Source organism: Podarcis cretensis (assembly GCF_951804945.1).
Source record: "Podarcis cretensis genome assembly, chromosome: 6".
Taxonomy (NCBI): Eukaryota; Metazoa; Chordata; class Lepidosauria; order Squamata; family Lacertidae; genus Podarcis; species Podarcis cretensis.
This window is the reverse complement of record NC_137175.1, coordinates 41,318,825-41,334,130: the sequence shown is the minus strand read 5'-3', so window position 1 is coordinate 41,334,130 and position 15,306 is coordinate 41,318,825. Positions and strand designations below refer to the sequence as shown.

The 15,306-nt window shown below is 42.5% G+C and overlaps 1 protein-coding gene across 2 annotated transcripts in view; it reads left to right on the top strand.

Moving 5' to 3' along the window:
* The window catches only part of RASSF5 (Ras association domain family member 5), a 111,408-nt gene extending 96,283 nt beyond the window's left edge, over nucleotides 1-15,125 (top strand). For both annotated transcript variants that reach the window (XM_079979541.1, XM_079979542.1), the window contains 4 exons: nucleotides 6,129-6,248; nucleotides 9,225-9,522; nucleotides 10,657-10,772; nucleotides 12,818-15,125. In XM_079979541.1, the coding sequence (XP_079835667.1) occupies nucleotides 6,129-6,248; nucleotides 9,225-9,522; nucleotides 10,657-10,772; nucleotides 12,818-12,970 (687 nt within the window). In that variant the 3' untranslated portion in view covers nucleotides 12,971-15,125. The remainder of the gene's footprint in view (nucleotides 1-6,128; nucleotides 6,249-9,224; nucleotides 9,523-10,656; nucleotides 10,773-12,817) is intronic.
* Nucleotides 15,126-15,306: the final 181 nt, after the last annotated feature.

Sequence of the window (15,306 nt, the reverse complement as noted above, 5' to 3'; positions counted from 1 at the left end):
ACATTCATCTGTTTGTAATTTTAGGAGCTTGGTCTCTCAAGAAATTTATTTCACTAGAAGAATCCATCAACAGTGTGGGGCATAACACAATCTAATACTCTTACAGTATCGCTGACATTTTAGTGAAGGTGAAGAGGAAGTAGACTTCGCTTTGAACACAATGACATTCAGATGCACACACCTTGATATAATTTTATGCCTGTCTCCTTATCATCGTGTCCCTGTTGGTATGTTTCTGTTTGCTTTGAGCAGCCACATGCAAAGGGGTCATAGTTTAAGGTGTTTCTGTAAATCTCACCTCATAGTAGGATGCAGTGTTCCCTCTCTCTTAGTTTTTGCTCATAAGAATGATGGAGTACTTGATAAGGAACTGTATTGGGACCCAGGAGATTGTGAGACCTTCCTAGTGGGCTTGCAGCCTTCCTGTTCATCTTCCAGTTCTTTGGGCACTTGGGCAGTTTGCTTTTTCTTCTGTCTCAGATTTCCGTCTGCAAAATAATATTTTATTACTGAGAGGAGGGTTAGGAGCTTAAAATGTGCACCTTTTTTGCAGCAGTCTTTCTTGGATTTGTCCTACTCTGTAGATTTCCCAAATTTGGGTCTCCATCTGTTTCTGGACCACAACTCCCACCTAGCTAGCAGGACCAGTGGTCAAGGATGGTCCAAAAATTGCTGGAGACCCAAATTTGGGAAACATAGGAATAGGGAACCTGTGACCTCCACATGTTGTTGGACTCCAACTTCAGCCAGCATGGACAGCCATTAAGAACAATGGAAGTTGTAGTCCAGCAACAGAGGACAAGTTTCCCATTGCTGCTCCTGAAGCAATGGTGCGTGAACATCAGTTTTGTATAGTCTATTTAAAAACAAACAAACCAAAAGCCAGTTAAGATGCTTCTGGCAACATAAAAGTTAATAGCTTCATTATGGCATAAGCTTTCATGGACTAGATTGGATTTTAGTCCAGGAAATTTATTCCATAATAAACCTGTTTAGTCTTTAAGATACCATAGGCTTCTTTGTTGTTTCTCCTGCTCTGGACAGCACAGCTACCTCTCCAGGAGTAGAAGCAAATATTGAATCTCCAGCATGGTTGCAAGAGTAAGAAGCTGAATTTACTATTAAGGACATGCAACAGGGAAAAACACCAAGTCCATATGGCTGCCCACTAGACTAGTATAAAGAACTGAAGTGTGTTGTTGTTGTTTTAAACACAAAGCTGTTTTTATAAAGAAACCTATGCATTTGGTGGTTTCTTCCAAACTCAGTTGTGAGATTATGAATTACCGGTAATTAGTTCTAAACCCAATAAAGAACATACTCTGGGAATGATAGACTTATAAATACCTTTAATTAACCTAGGTGATAGCCTAGCAACTGTGTTGGCAGAGAGAAGTCAGAGAGTTATCAAGACAACTATCCACAAAAATCAAGTTGCTTTTATTTGACAGTGGCATAGACAAGTTATTGCTTTTGTTTCTTTGATGCTTTTTTGGACCTACATTCTCTGCAGAAAGTCCCAGTTTAAATCTGCCACATATCCAGGTGAGTCTAGAAAAGACACCAGAGTGAAACCCTGGTGAATCGATCCCAGTCACTGTAAAGCAGTCCTGTAACTGTAGAACAGGGATGCTAACCTGTGACCCTTCCAGTGGTGCTGGACTCAAACGCAGCCCCACCCAGCATACTAATGATCAGGAAATATGGGAGCTCTAGTCCAGAAAGGTCCAAGGAAACCATTCTGTAATCTGTTAAAGATAAAACCCATCTGCTTACCTTCTCCCACGGCTATGTGCTCCTCCTCTGGCAAGCTGTGTTTTTCTTTCCAAGCCCCAGAATGGAATCCATGACACGATGGTTGGGCACTCACACTGCTGCTGGGAGTGTTTTCATTGGCTGAGCATGGGTTGGTAGTCTATGCCCTGCCCAATTCAGCATCCCCACAGGGAAGGGTTGTTAGGAACTGACCTTACGGTCGGTGGCCCCCGTGGCAGGGTCGCTTCACGTGCTGAGGCCTCTGACATTAAGAGGATTTGATAACCATTCTCCCCTTCTTTGCCTCAGTTTTTCAACAGGTTATATTGGTTACACTCCAGCTCATGTAAGTCATTGTGAGTTTATTGATTTCATTGGAGGAGGTAAGGCTGGGCCACTTACCCTCATGGAGTGCCATTGTCCCCAGTATTGATGGAAAAATCAAATGCATTAATAGTTTGATTATTTAGCACCTGCAGTTCCATCACTCTGGTGACACACTGCACATTGTTCATTTAATGACTTGCCTCCATATCCCTACTGTGTATCTAAAGTTGTTTATTTCCCTTCTAAATTCTCCAAAGCTCCTAATTGCATTTCTCTTTGGTGTCCCTGTCTGTGACAGGTCTTGATTACTGGTGTGTTTGATTGCATCGAAAGATTAATGGGTGGATTTGCATAAGGCCCCACTTGGGAATCCTCCCCTATGTTCTGATTTGGCTTCCTTTAAAAATACATTGAAATGAGAGAGAAGAGCCTTTGCCTCTCTGTGTGTTTCCTGCATGCAGTAATTGCTCATTCAGGCTGTACATTCATTGATCTAATTCCTTTTGTGACTGTGAGAAAAGTGATTGGTTAGGAAGCATGCAGGTTGTTAATACTTCCTGCAATTTTTGCAGTTGGCAGGGAGATTTGTACATGTATTATTTGCATGGAGAATGCACATTCATATATTAAATACTGCTGCAGAGTTTAAAGTTACAGTACTTGTGGCTTTCAGTTGCATCCTGTGTTGCAAAAATGAACTTGCAGGTAGGACAGGGTTTTTAAATTACTGCACTAGTTAGAGCAAAGTCATGAATCATTAGTTCTTTTCCTAGTCTTCCACTGACTGACTTATGACCCTAGAACTTCTCTGTACAATGATTTCTTCCAAACTATAACACAGTGGTTATTATCTCTAGCTTCAGGTAGCCTAGGCTTGACTGGGAGCAGAACGATATATTTGGGTGCTTTCAAATTATGCTTTCCTCAGTGATTATCTCACAAAACATTTATGTGTTTGTTTAATAAACAAGATAAAATAAACTAAAATTTATAACCTGCTCTTCTAGTGTCCACCAGGGCAGCTAACAACAATTAAACTATAAAATGGTGTTGTACTTTTTATGCAGAGGAATCAACTAGGTATCAATAATATTATTGCTTTGTACCACAGTTGCTCTGCTATCCACAGTGATTATACTTAGATGAGTGGTGGCCAATGTTTTGCCCTCTAGATGTTGTTGGACTCCAGCGCCCACCAGTCCCAACCGCATGGCCTAAAGAACAGGGAGTGTGGGGATTGTAGTTGAGTAGCATTTTGAGGGCCCCACATCAACTACTCTTGTGCTAGACTGTTTGCAGCAGCTACGATGAGCATACTTCCTGTGTGGACTGAGGTTATCAGGTTTGTTTTGCCTCCCATCCAAAAGCACTATCACTGCCGGGAGAAATGACTATCCGCAATTTCTCTGATAAATTGCATGGTGATAAAAATTATCAATCCTTCTGTGAAATGAAGGCTCTTGATTTCTGCAGTGCTCATGAGTCCTTCAAACCAAATGAAACAAAGCACAAAATTTCTACCTCATCCAGAGTCTGGATATGCCCATGGCCCTTAAGAGGGGTTTCTGTAGTGAAAGCTCATCAGACTTGTCTTTACTGTAGTAGTTTGGCTCACGGTTCTAAGAATCTGTGCTGAAATCCAAATAGAGTGGGTTCTCTAACCAACTGCAGGGCCAGCCTATCATTAGGCAGAATGAGGCACCCTCCTCAGGTGGTAGATGCTGCATGGCAATATTGGCAGTCCCTTGGTCATTCCTCTCTTTGGAGGACAGAGCTGTGTGTGCCCAATGGTCTGTCTTCCACCATCCCTTCAGTGCCACACAGAATTGGTGTGGACATGCCATCATATCTTTTGGCACAGGCAGCAAAGTTTATTGAGCTTGCCCTGCCCAACACTACCCACATTCTGTAAAGAATACTTCTGTGGCTTCCATCATTGACAGTGGGGACTCTCATTTAGTGTGTGAAAGGCTGCGTTCTATATGGCGTTGCTTGAGAAGTCTTAGCAATGCTGCCTTTACATCAAATGCAGTGAAGTATCTCCTTAAAAAAAACTTACTATGTGCTTTACTCACCTCTGGGGAATTCCGTATATTTCCCCTATGCAAGCTCAGGTGGCAACTTAGGCATCACCTCATAGGAATGATCTCACCAAAAAAAGAGGACACTGACTTGCATAACGTGCAGATTTGTATATATGCAAGCAAATTTAGATGCTATCATTGTAACTTAAATAGAAATAAAATGCAGCTCACCATAGTGTGAAGTGTAGGTGACCTGCATCATCCTTCACCTGCTGTCTAGGTGTTAACTAGTGAAGGGGACCTTCGGAGCACCTGCTCTCCTTTCTTGTGTTCTTTATCATTAAACCAAACTCAGCAAATCGAAGACTCTGCTCTGTAAATTAGCATACTTGGCTACTTTAACTCATTTCACTGGTTCTTATTTTGGTCTTTTCCAGTTAAAACAGTCCGATACCCTTTCTGCCTTGAACAGTGCCAGTTCCCTTCCCCTTGCAATCAGCAACTCCCACCCACTGGGGGGAGGGCGCTTCTGTTGAGTATTATACACAAGGAACAAGTCCTACAAGCCCTCTGGATTGAATTTGTGCTGCTAAGCAGGTCTGCTAAGTCCTCCTGTGCCAGAGATAGATACATTTAACAGTGTAAAATGTACAGGAAAAGTGTGCTGGGCAGTAACCACCTCGGGGCCTCTGAAAAAGGCTATGAGCAACATCTCTGTTGGTTTTCTGTTTTTCCCATTTGGAGAATAGGCAAGATCCCAGAGCAGGTTGAACCAATGCATCACTGAAATGTCCACTTATCAGATCTGCAACAACGATTCTGCTGTTATCATCGACTGCTCAAATAGCAACCTCTCATGTATTGTATAAGACTTATATTGTCACAGTAAATGGCTCAGTGGGATAATGGTTCTTACAGGCTAGATGAAAACAGAATGTCACACTAAGAACCATTCTGTTTAACTGTTCAGAAGAGTCCCACCAGAATAACCGAGTGTTCATCAGAAGACGCCTTTGGGGAGCCCTGTCCCACTGTTGTTTCTCAGCATCTGGTATTCAGTGATACATAGAGTCAGGATGTGGAGGCTCCGCTTAGCTATAATGACTAATTGACATTGATTGGCATGTCCTCCATGAAAGATGCTGAACACTATGCTGAGGGAATAGTGTGCTTCTTTTCCAACTGCTTTGGGAATATATCACATGCTCTGATGTCCTCTGCAGGTGTCCCAATAGAAGTGGAAGCTCAGAAGGCATTTCTGTACTCTGGACCACTTTTCTAACAAAAAATGCAATGCATTATATGTCATAGAAAGTTCTGATGTGGGGGGGGGGAGGTCAGTATGTTCATTGGGTAACTACATATAGATGTGTTTGTGTTTGTTTAAGAGCTTGTATGGCAACGCCCTTTGCCCCTCCTTTCAAAATTCTGCAAAAAACAACAACCCATCAGCCATCAAATTAAACACCAAAGTTTGAGTGACATGCAAAAAAAAATTTTTTTAACAGCTTTGCAAAAGTAACTTAACGTGATTTAGGTACTGAACTGTGTTTATTCCATTGGTAGAGAAATTGGAAGGGATTTCGTACAGTGAACACACCCACTCCTAATAGCCAAGGTCATTCTCTCCCCTCATGATCTTCCTTTTGGTTAGCACCTGGGGAAGGAGTTCCCATTCATGTACATATCTTACTTTTAACCTGTTTGTTGAACTTAACAAAGCTTAGGCATTTTAGAAATGATTGTTGCTACTAGAAAAGCTGCTGCTACTACTGCGTGATGGTGATAAATAATGTGTAGGCATGTAAGAACAATGTGCATCTGTATTGGGATTGTGTTTAAGGTGTAATATTGCTTTATTGCTTACCATCCTGTATTCCTTGGGGAGGGTGGGCAGGATATAAATTTAATTTTAAAAAGCAATAAATAAGAATAAAACATACAAATTGAAGCGGGATGTCGTAAGATCATGTCAAAAGCTGCATGAGCCAACTGAAGTGTTCTGTTTTGTTGTTGTTCTAGAATGTAACAAAACCAGTGGAAGAAAAAGAAGAAAAACCTAAAGCTCCTACTGTCCAAGAGTTGAAGGAGAAGATTGACAGTTACAACTCAAAAGTCAACAACTGCTTGCTGATGAAGCTGGTATGTACTGCGTTTTCTGTATTACTTGTTACTTTTAGGACAGTAGTGTAGGCTCTTGTCATGCAAGCTACAAAACAGTATATTGAAGCTGGTCTTCTTTCCTCCCCTGTGGCAGTTGTAGTGGAGGTATTCCCAAGTTCAAAGGTGAACCAATCTCTACCTCATGCCCCTTGTACTCATTGGGGAAATATACACTATTTTTTGTCCACTAATAACACATACAACAAATGAAACCCTGACTTCTGAGAGTTGCCGTTTCCTCAACTGGGGTGGCCACCTAATTCCTGTGGCGATGTGTGGGAAGGAACTAATCCACAGCTGATGCTTTATACAGCTGACCACAAGGACAAAATATAAAAAGTATTGATTTTTACCTCTATCCGTCCCTATCTTTTGGGTAGTCTTATTATGAGAGTACAGCATAGCTCAATGATTCATAATCAATAAGTTCATTAAGAATGGACCAGGGCTTCACAAGGAGTAAATGGAAAAAAGAAGCAGCGTTCACACTTATCACAACTCTGCTTTTCAGAGGTAGAGTACTTGAGCTCCAGTCTGTGTCAATTCCTTTCACACCGTGTTGGTCGATGTGCATGATTGTGTTTAGATTGTACATTACTTCATGGATGCTGCTGTGCTTACCGGAACTGATCAATATAGCAAAGCTGACATAACATCCCAGCCAAACGAATATATAACATCCTGAGCAGTACAGCTGCTGTCATCAATCTGTTCAGTCTTTTGGTTGTCCATCTTTCATATCAAAACAACTTCTGGAGCAGATTTTTGAGGGTGCATAGGAGTTGGGGCCAGCCCAAGGCATTTTGGCCCCTGAGCTGAACCACAAAATGGTGTCATCATCCCCACCCCCTGGGCCAGGGAAGGAGAAGTAAGTGAAGATCTACATCAGGAACAGGGGAGGAATAAATATGTATATTGGGAACAAGGGTGGGAGGCCAGCAGTGCCTCTAAATCAGCAAGAGGCCGCTGTAGATGCAGCATGGGGACGGGCTGCTGAGGAGATGGCAGATCTGGTCTCCAAAGAGCATGCCACAGCTGTTGGTGCCATTACAGTGGCAGCAGCGGGCAATGCATTCCTTGGAGGCTGGATCTGCTGCCCCAGTGCATCTTGCCACCTGATGTGGTTGCCCCACCTTGCCTCATGGGTGGAGTCTGCAGTGGGGGCAGGAGAGAGAAAGGGAAGTCTCTTTCACTAATAGATGGGCAGCATGGGATTTCACCATTGGCTCTAGTAATTGTGCACAGGTCTTATGGTAAGGAAAATAACTTGGGACGTGCCTCTTTTAAGCAGCAAGTCCAAAGGACAGACACTTTTTGAATTCAGGATTTGGATAGATCTCCCCATCAGCAGCACTCCTTCAGAGCTTATTTTGTGAACCTGCGGTGTAATTGGTGTGAGCCATATAGCAGCTGGGCAAAACTGTTCTGTAGCTAATTTTGAATCTTCAACTGATGCATTCTGTAGCCACTACAGCAAATGATTTTCCACAAATAGCTCTATTGTTCTAGCCCAGATGAGTCAAGATTAACACAGCCCAGCCACCTCCCACTGTGGTTCAGCAGCTGCCCCAGATCTCATGCCCATATGGAAGCAGAAGTGTTCATTTTTTTCCATCACAGGAAATGTACCATCCAAGGTACCAGGACCTTTGATAATTTGCTTTCAGTTGGCATTCTTGCTTATGTTCTCATTTGGAGAAACAACAGCCAAAACTCTGCAGATACACAAAGAAAAGGCCCGTTCAGAATTCAGACAAAGGAAAGGGGATGGCTTTTTCACCCAACTCATGTTGGCCTGTGAGTCTTTCACCAATGACTTTGCCTTGCTAAGCCTTGCCTGTGGCTTAGAATGCCCCCAGAGAATGACTAGGAGTCATTGCTAGTGCAAGTCAGTAAGTGATGCTCACTCTTGTCTCTTACCATCCTGTTTTCTGGCCCTTGTTGCTCCATAATATTTGTCAGGTCACAAGACTGCTGGAATAATAGAAGCCATAAGTGGCAGAATTTAAAAGAATAAAGTCAGAAGACTTAATAACCCGATATTCCAGGGTTGGGGAGAAACTGTGGCTCCCCCGGGATGATGGTAATTGTAGTTCAGCAGCACCTGAAAGTCCATAGGCTCTCCAATCCTTCTGTACTTCTTGGTTCACTCCATTTGTCTCAGTTCTTTCATGCTCCTCTGGTCTCTAGACCCTACATGTACCCTTCTCCTCGATCTAGAGTCTGTCTTCATTTGCACATAGCATCATGGCGTCAAAAAGCTAAGAAAAGAGCTTATTAAACTAACATTTTGTTTTAAACCAGGTTCCCTGTTTCACATGTAACACTAAGCCAACATCCTTTAAAATAAAACTCATCTCTGACAAACTCCTCTTCCCAGCTGTACAGGCAGAGGAGAGCCCAGTTTTTCCCTTGGACTTAAACCAGGTGTAGTGGTTAAGAGCGGTAGTCTCCTAATCTGGTAAACCGGGTTCGCATCTCCGCTCCTCCACATGCAGCTGCTGGGTGACCTTGGGCTAGTCACACTTCTCTGAAGTCTCTCAGCCCCACTCACCTCACAAAGTGTTGTTGTGGGAAAGGAAGGGAAAGGAGAATGTTAGCCGCTTTGAGACTCCTTCGGGTAGTGATAAAGTGGGATATCAAATCCAAATCCAAATCCAAATTTAACACTAAACCATGGTTTGGAGTTACATGCAAACACAGCCTATGTGTGCTTTTCCTGAGGGAAGTGAGAATTCAGAACGATTGCACTAGCTCAGCCCTTCAGTACTGAAGAGGTTTTTCCCATCCCATTCAGTTGTTTCTGTCAATAGTCAGTGAATGGCTCTGAAAGCTTTCCGTTAGCTTTTATGGAAATAATTCCTGTGTCCCATATTTCAAAAAATTCAGCAAACAAAATAAATGCCACCAACCCTGCTTTTTAACATCTTTTCACCTTCATTTTAATTTTATCAGAATGATGACGGCACTTACACAGGCTTCATTAAAGTTCACCTGAAACTTCGCCGGCCTGTGACGGTGCCAGCAGGGATCAGGCCGCAGTCCATCTACGATGCCCTCAAGGAGGTCAACATGGCCAACATGACAGAGAAGAGAACATCCTTCTACCTGCCACTGGATGCCATCAAACAGTTGCACATCAGCAGCAGCACCACCGTGAGTGAGGTGATCCAAGGACTTCTGAAGAAATTTATGGTGGTGGACAACCCACAGAAATTTGCACTTTTCAAGCAGATGCAGAAAGATGGTCAAGGTGAGATAGTGTTCCCTTTTGAGACAGTAATAACAATAAAGTGATCAGGCTTCAAAGAAGAGCTGCTTGCTTCTTGGCTGAGTCCTGCTCTCCACCTTCTCCCACCTGGCCTGGAAGGGCAGGGCCCTGACTCACTCCAGCAACAAAAGCTGAGGCTGCTGAACAGTTTCTTGAGTTGGGGTTTGTTTAGGAGTTTTTTTGTTGCTGCAGTTGATACTAAAAAAAATTGTATCTTTAGATCATATGCTTTATATGGAAGTCATTCAGTTTGGTTGTGCACTCATTCATGTGTTTCATTTTTTGTTTATAGCTATAATAATTTATTATTTATACCCCGCCCATCTGGCTGGGCTTCCTCAGCCACTCTGGGCTGCTACATTTGTTATGTTTGTAATTCTGTAAATCTTTTAATGCTGTAAGCTGCCTTAAGCTTAATTTTAACTGTGGGAAGGCGGCATCCAAATAAAATGATGTAGACGATGCTAGTCTGTTTCTCTTTGTTTCAAAGCTGTTTATGTTTATAATGGTAAAGTTCAGAGCTGCCTCCCCAGATCTGGTGAGATGCAGGTGTTCTGGGCTGCAACTTCCACTACCTCAACCATTGAGCTGTGTAGTCTAAATTATCTGGAGGACAGAGTTTGGGGAAGGTTGCTCTGTAAGCCCCATTTGTGCTTAGAGTACTCCCCCCCCCCACACTTTTACAGAATGGTCCCAGGTAGTTGTAGTAGAAGGCTATGGAGAAATTATGACTCAAATGGATACAACTGGATGCTTGTAGTTTGCCTTGGAGCCAACTGGAAGTGTTACTAATCTGCCCTATTACAGATTTCCTTGAGGGATATACTGTAAATGGCTGGTGCTAACCCTCAGTTCTGGAGAATTTAAAATAAATGTTTATGAAATACTGTAGTGGTTCACAGCTAGCCACTCCTTTGGGAAAGGGAGGGAAGAACTGCAAAACATCACTTGGATGCTGCAGCCTTTTTTCTTTCTTTCTTTCTGTCCTCTCCTTGACTTTCTGTGGGCCTTCACAACATGGAGAGGTGTGGGAGGGCTTTTTTTAAATAGTTGAAATATGTGCCCTCCTTTTCAAAGGCCTCAGGTGATTCTCTCATGTTTTTGTCCCCTCTGCAGTTCTATCCCAGAAGCTCTCGGTAACAGAGTACCCTTTGTACCTCCGGCTACTAGCAGGTCCTGACACAGACATTCTCAGTTTTGTGTTGAAGGAAAACGAAACAGGGGAAGTTGAGGTAAGTCTGGAAGCTGCTTGCCTTTCAAACCTGCACAAACACGTTCTGCTCTCAGAAAGCAGGCAGTCACATCGCACAAGCAGCCATTTGCAGTGGGTGGAAAAAGCACACTTCCTGCTCTTGTGGTTCCCTTCTTTGTTACTGACGATACGGATTATTCGGTGCCAGCATTTGAAGATGGAAGGAATAGAGGCAAATAAAAGGCTCCTTGAGCCAGGAGTCTTTTAAGGCTACATTTGATTCCCCTTTCTTTATTGTTTACACTTGGCTTTCTTTAAAGTTTGAGTGTACCTGTAACAAGTCAGCCTCTTTGCAGAGTTCTGAGCCATAATCCTTAAAATGCTTGTTTTTGAAATTTAGGAACAGGGAGCATATGATAAATCTTCAAAAGGTAGATGAGCTTGGTGCAATATTGCAGATTAGTCATTTGCATCCATAGATTACCTAAATACATGCTTTCTCCACTCTCACCCTACCCTCACATCATCTGGATGCACAGAGACAGCAATATAGCAAACAGATAATTCCACTGTGTTTTTAAACTAGAGGACTGAGCTAAAGTATGGAATTACACTATCTCCTTTTTCTGTTGAGCACAAGAAACAACTTCAAAATTAAGAATAGGCATGCCTTCCAGAACTCTGCCATAAGCTGCTTTTCAAAATACAGTTTGCTGGCAAAATGGAAGTTCTTAGAGGAGCAAGGATTCCCAGTAAAGTACATTTGCTTAGAAACCTGATCTGACTGGAAGCCCCAGGTCTTCAACACCTTAAAGAGTTACCTTCTCTCTTTATTCTTCCTCTTATGGCAAGAATGGGGAAGCTGTGGCTGTTGTTGGGAGTCCCAACTCCCATCAGTCCCAGCCAGCCAGACAATGATCAGGCAGTGTTTATCTCAAGGCCCACAGGTTCCCCATTTCTACCTGCGGGCATCATGTTCTGTAGACCCAGCTCTTACAGAGCACCTTGGTAATAGAAAATGTTGAAATTCACACACAGAATGGGTTTTTTCTTAGGGTCATAATATCTCAAGAATCTCATGTATTTACACATTTCACTCAATCTCTGGATGGTGACTGTGATTTAAAGGGGTGCATATATACATTGCTTCTTTTTTACTTTATTTTGCCGTGTCTCTAGTTCAGAACATGCCGTCACTGAAGCCCCAAACCACTTTTAATACTCCAAAGCTGAAAAGTGGATTGGGTGGTGTCTTTGAAAGGGAAACTACCATCGCTTGAGATTTTTGCCTTGAACTGCTGTGCTTGCAGAATTATTCCCCAACCCATTCTTTGAACTTGGGTTTTATTTTTTTGAAAAAATCTTTGGAGAATTCACCCTTTGAACTGTGCGAAATTGCAAAGTTTGGGCACCTGGATTTTTTATTTTATACCACCACCTGGCTTAGCAAGTCAGGATATGAACAAGCGCTGTTCACCTCCACACAGCCCCATCGATCCTCCCTGCAAGGGAGCAGCAAAACAAGCCAGGATTCAGCTCTTAACCATCATTTCAGGGCTCACATGTAAGGGGAAGCTATGATTAATGTCTTATAAGGAAGCCAGGATATTAAACTACACGAAGGGAGAAGCAAGGGTCCTGAGCACCCACAAGCAGTTAGCGCATAGCGTGGCTTATTAAGTGAGGAATTGATTGCATGAACTGGGCCACTCTCTGAATCTTTTTGAACTGCAGCTATTGAATTAAAGGGCGATCGATAAAACCTAGCAAACTCTATTCTAGAAAGCCACCCCTTAAGCATATTGGAACTCTTTTTTTGTGGTGGAAAGCCAAGTTGGGAAAATTATATAGGGACTGTAATTTTTCCTGTGGGAGGCTTCTACTTTCTGGGCCTGAAGGTTTCAGTGTAGCAAATGAGGTAAAATGAAAGACTGGGGAGGATGAGTTATTTTGTGGGTTTTTCCTGCAGAAAATCATGTCAGTTAGTCAGGTCACATCTAGCATCTACCCACAGACTTGGAATAATGTGTATTTTCTGTCTGCCAATCTAAAGTTTGCTTGTGTGTGTGTGCTTTTTCTCCACAGTGGGATGACTTCTCTATTCCAGAGCTACAGAATTTCCTGGTGATACTAGAAAGGGAAGAAAAAGAGAAAATCCAGCAAGTGCAGAAAAAGTATGACAGGTTTAAACAAAGACTGCATGAGGCCTTGAAAGAAGCAAATGGGAAGCCTGGATAACCTGAACTTGGAAGTGTGGCTAGGGATAAACTAAATTTCAAATATATATATATATTATTTAAAAAATGGAAAGAAACCCCACCCAACCGAAACCTTTTTTTCCTCAGGACACTTTTTCAATTGGTTGTAGTCCATGGTGTGTGCTCAGAACTGGCAACTATAGAGCAGGAAATTAAATGTTCCAATCCACTGACCCTCCAGAAACCAAAAATGAACACTGCTTCTTCCCATTTCCCCTGCTTGTACAGAACAAAACAGACAGGAAACTTTGCAGTGAATGCTGAATATCCAAGGAATTGGGTTGCTTAAGGTATAACCACCCCCTCCCCTTCTCAATGTATTTCAGTGTGAGTTTGACCCTACAAACTAGTTTTGAAATCTTTCCTCTTTGAGGCTAGCTTAAGGATGAGCTAGTAGTTCACACAAGCAGTGGAAGATGCCTTGTCTTCAATTGTACTACCTTCTTTTCTTCTCCTGCCATCCCAGTACCTTTCCACGTGGATTTATGTATGTGTGACAGAAGTGAGTTGAACGTGTTCTCTGTAGTAATTTAATCACATGGGAGGGTTATTGCTCTGGTACATGTGGACACTGTAGAGGATGCCAAACAGACTTGCACAGAATGAGCAGAATGAATGAACGAGATGTCAAGAAATCTGTAGAAGTAGAGCAGGTTTTGATGAGCTTTAGAGTGCTTTGGACTTTGAGCAAAAGAGTTTATATTTTCACACAGGAAAATAAGGTCAGTTTTATTTTTATTTTGGCAACACTTCAGGGTTGTTTTCTTGTTTATGCTTCCAGCCTAATATTTTCAACTTAGAGCCCTTCCTTCCAGTATACAGTTTCCTCTTACCCAGTAGGAACTGGGACCAGGGTGCAGGTCTGCTAATGAGCCAATTTGGGGCTCATCTCCCAGCACTTAAAAAAATGGAATTGATTCTCTATGTCATTTGCATTGCAAAACTGTTTTGTAACACCAGAAGGCCCACATCTATGTTTTCAGAACCTGGCTACCCTCTATGACGTTGTTCGGAGCAAAGCTTTCTTTGGGAAGGCAAAGGAAGGAAGATTTGTTTCTTTCTCAGGGCTGAGTGCAGGGGTTCTACACCGCAGCTGAAAGGGCACAGAGCTCTCAGGTACCTCCAAAGTTATCTTCAGGAAGTCCACTACCACAGCGTCCCCCATAGACAGTTACTCAGTCTCTAATACCGCTGTACAAGATGTATTAGCACAGCACAAGGAAAGCAAGACGCAGATCCAGATAAGCACATGCAACTATTGAACCCAGGCGAGAAAGCACTCAAAACTCTTCCTAAGCGCTGTTGAAACGGTTGGCCTGGCACACTGAGGAGGGACCCCAGGATGTCAGCCTCCTGCGCCATCACCAAGAGACAAGAACAGGAAACAGTCTTTGTAAGTCACTGACTACTTCTCCCTAGGAATGTTGAGTATATATAAATATATATAATGTTATGTTTTTATTTTTTTAAATAACTGCTTTTCAATAATGGCACTCTTCCTTTCCCTGCTCCCCTCACCCCCATCCCATAACAGCATGTCTTGAACATTTTTAATAGAAGGCATGGCTTCTTATGCAATTTATGTGAATGCTGCTGACTAAGCCACCTGCAAAAACAGGCTGGCATTATTTTTGTTTTGTTTCTTTAAAAGATTATATATAGCTAAGGGGCATTAGGAGGAGAAGGGGGGGGGGAACCACCACGGAGCTTGGATTTTGAGAGAAAGCTTAGCCACTTCAGCAGTGGCAGAGCAGACGCCTTAGAGAGAGGAGTTAGAGGAGGCCCTACCTTAAGAAGCGCAGACTACTGCTGGCAGTGCCTTTGTTAGTATACTGTGTTGCCTGCATCATCTGTATGTGTGTAACTTTTTTTTCTTTCGAAATGGGTCAATTGTAAAACATGTACAGTCTGTAAGGAACGGAATTAGTGAAAAGCTTACGTGGTAAAGTAAATAACATTTTTGCCATGCTGGTAATTTATTTTTACTACTGTTTCAACCCTATGACATTTTGTTGAAAATGTCACCTTCCTTCCAGCTTTTTTTTTTTTTTTTTTTAAGCTCCTAAAGAAATCTGTTCATGCGATACAAAATTGTGTTAAGAGAAGCTATCGAAAATAAAACAGCCTCTGATGAAGCGAGGAGTTGTCGGTTTGTGTTCTTCATGCCCTCCTGTGGTATGCGGTGGTATTGCAGTGTGTAAACAAAGACGGCTACTACAGTGGTACCTCGGTTTAAGCAGGTAAAAGCGTTTGGGGAGGGTTGCTGAGGGAGAGAACAAAATCCACAATCATGGGAGGGGTAGAAACTGTACCTCA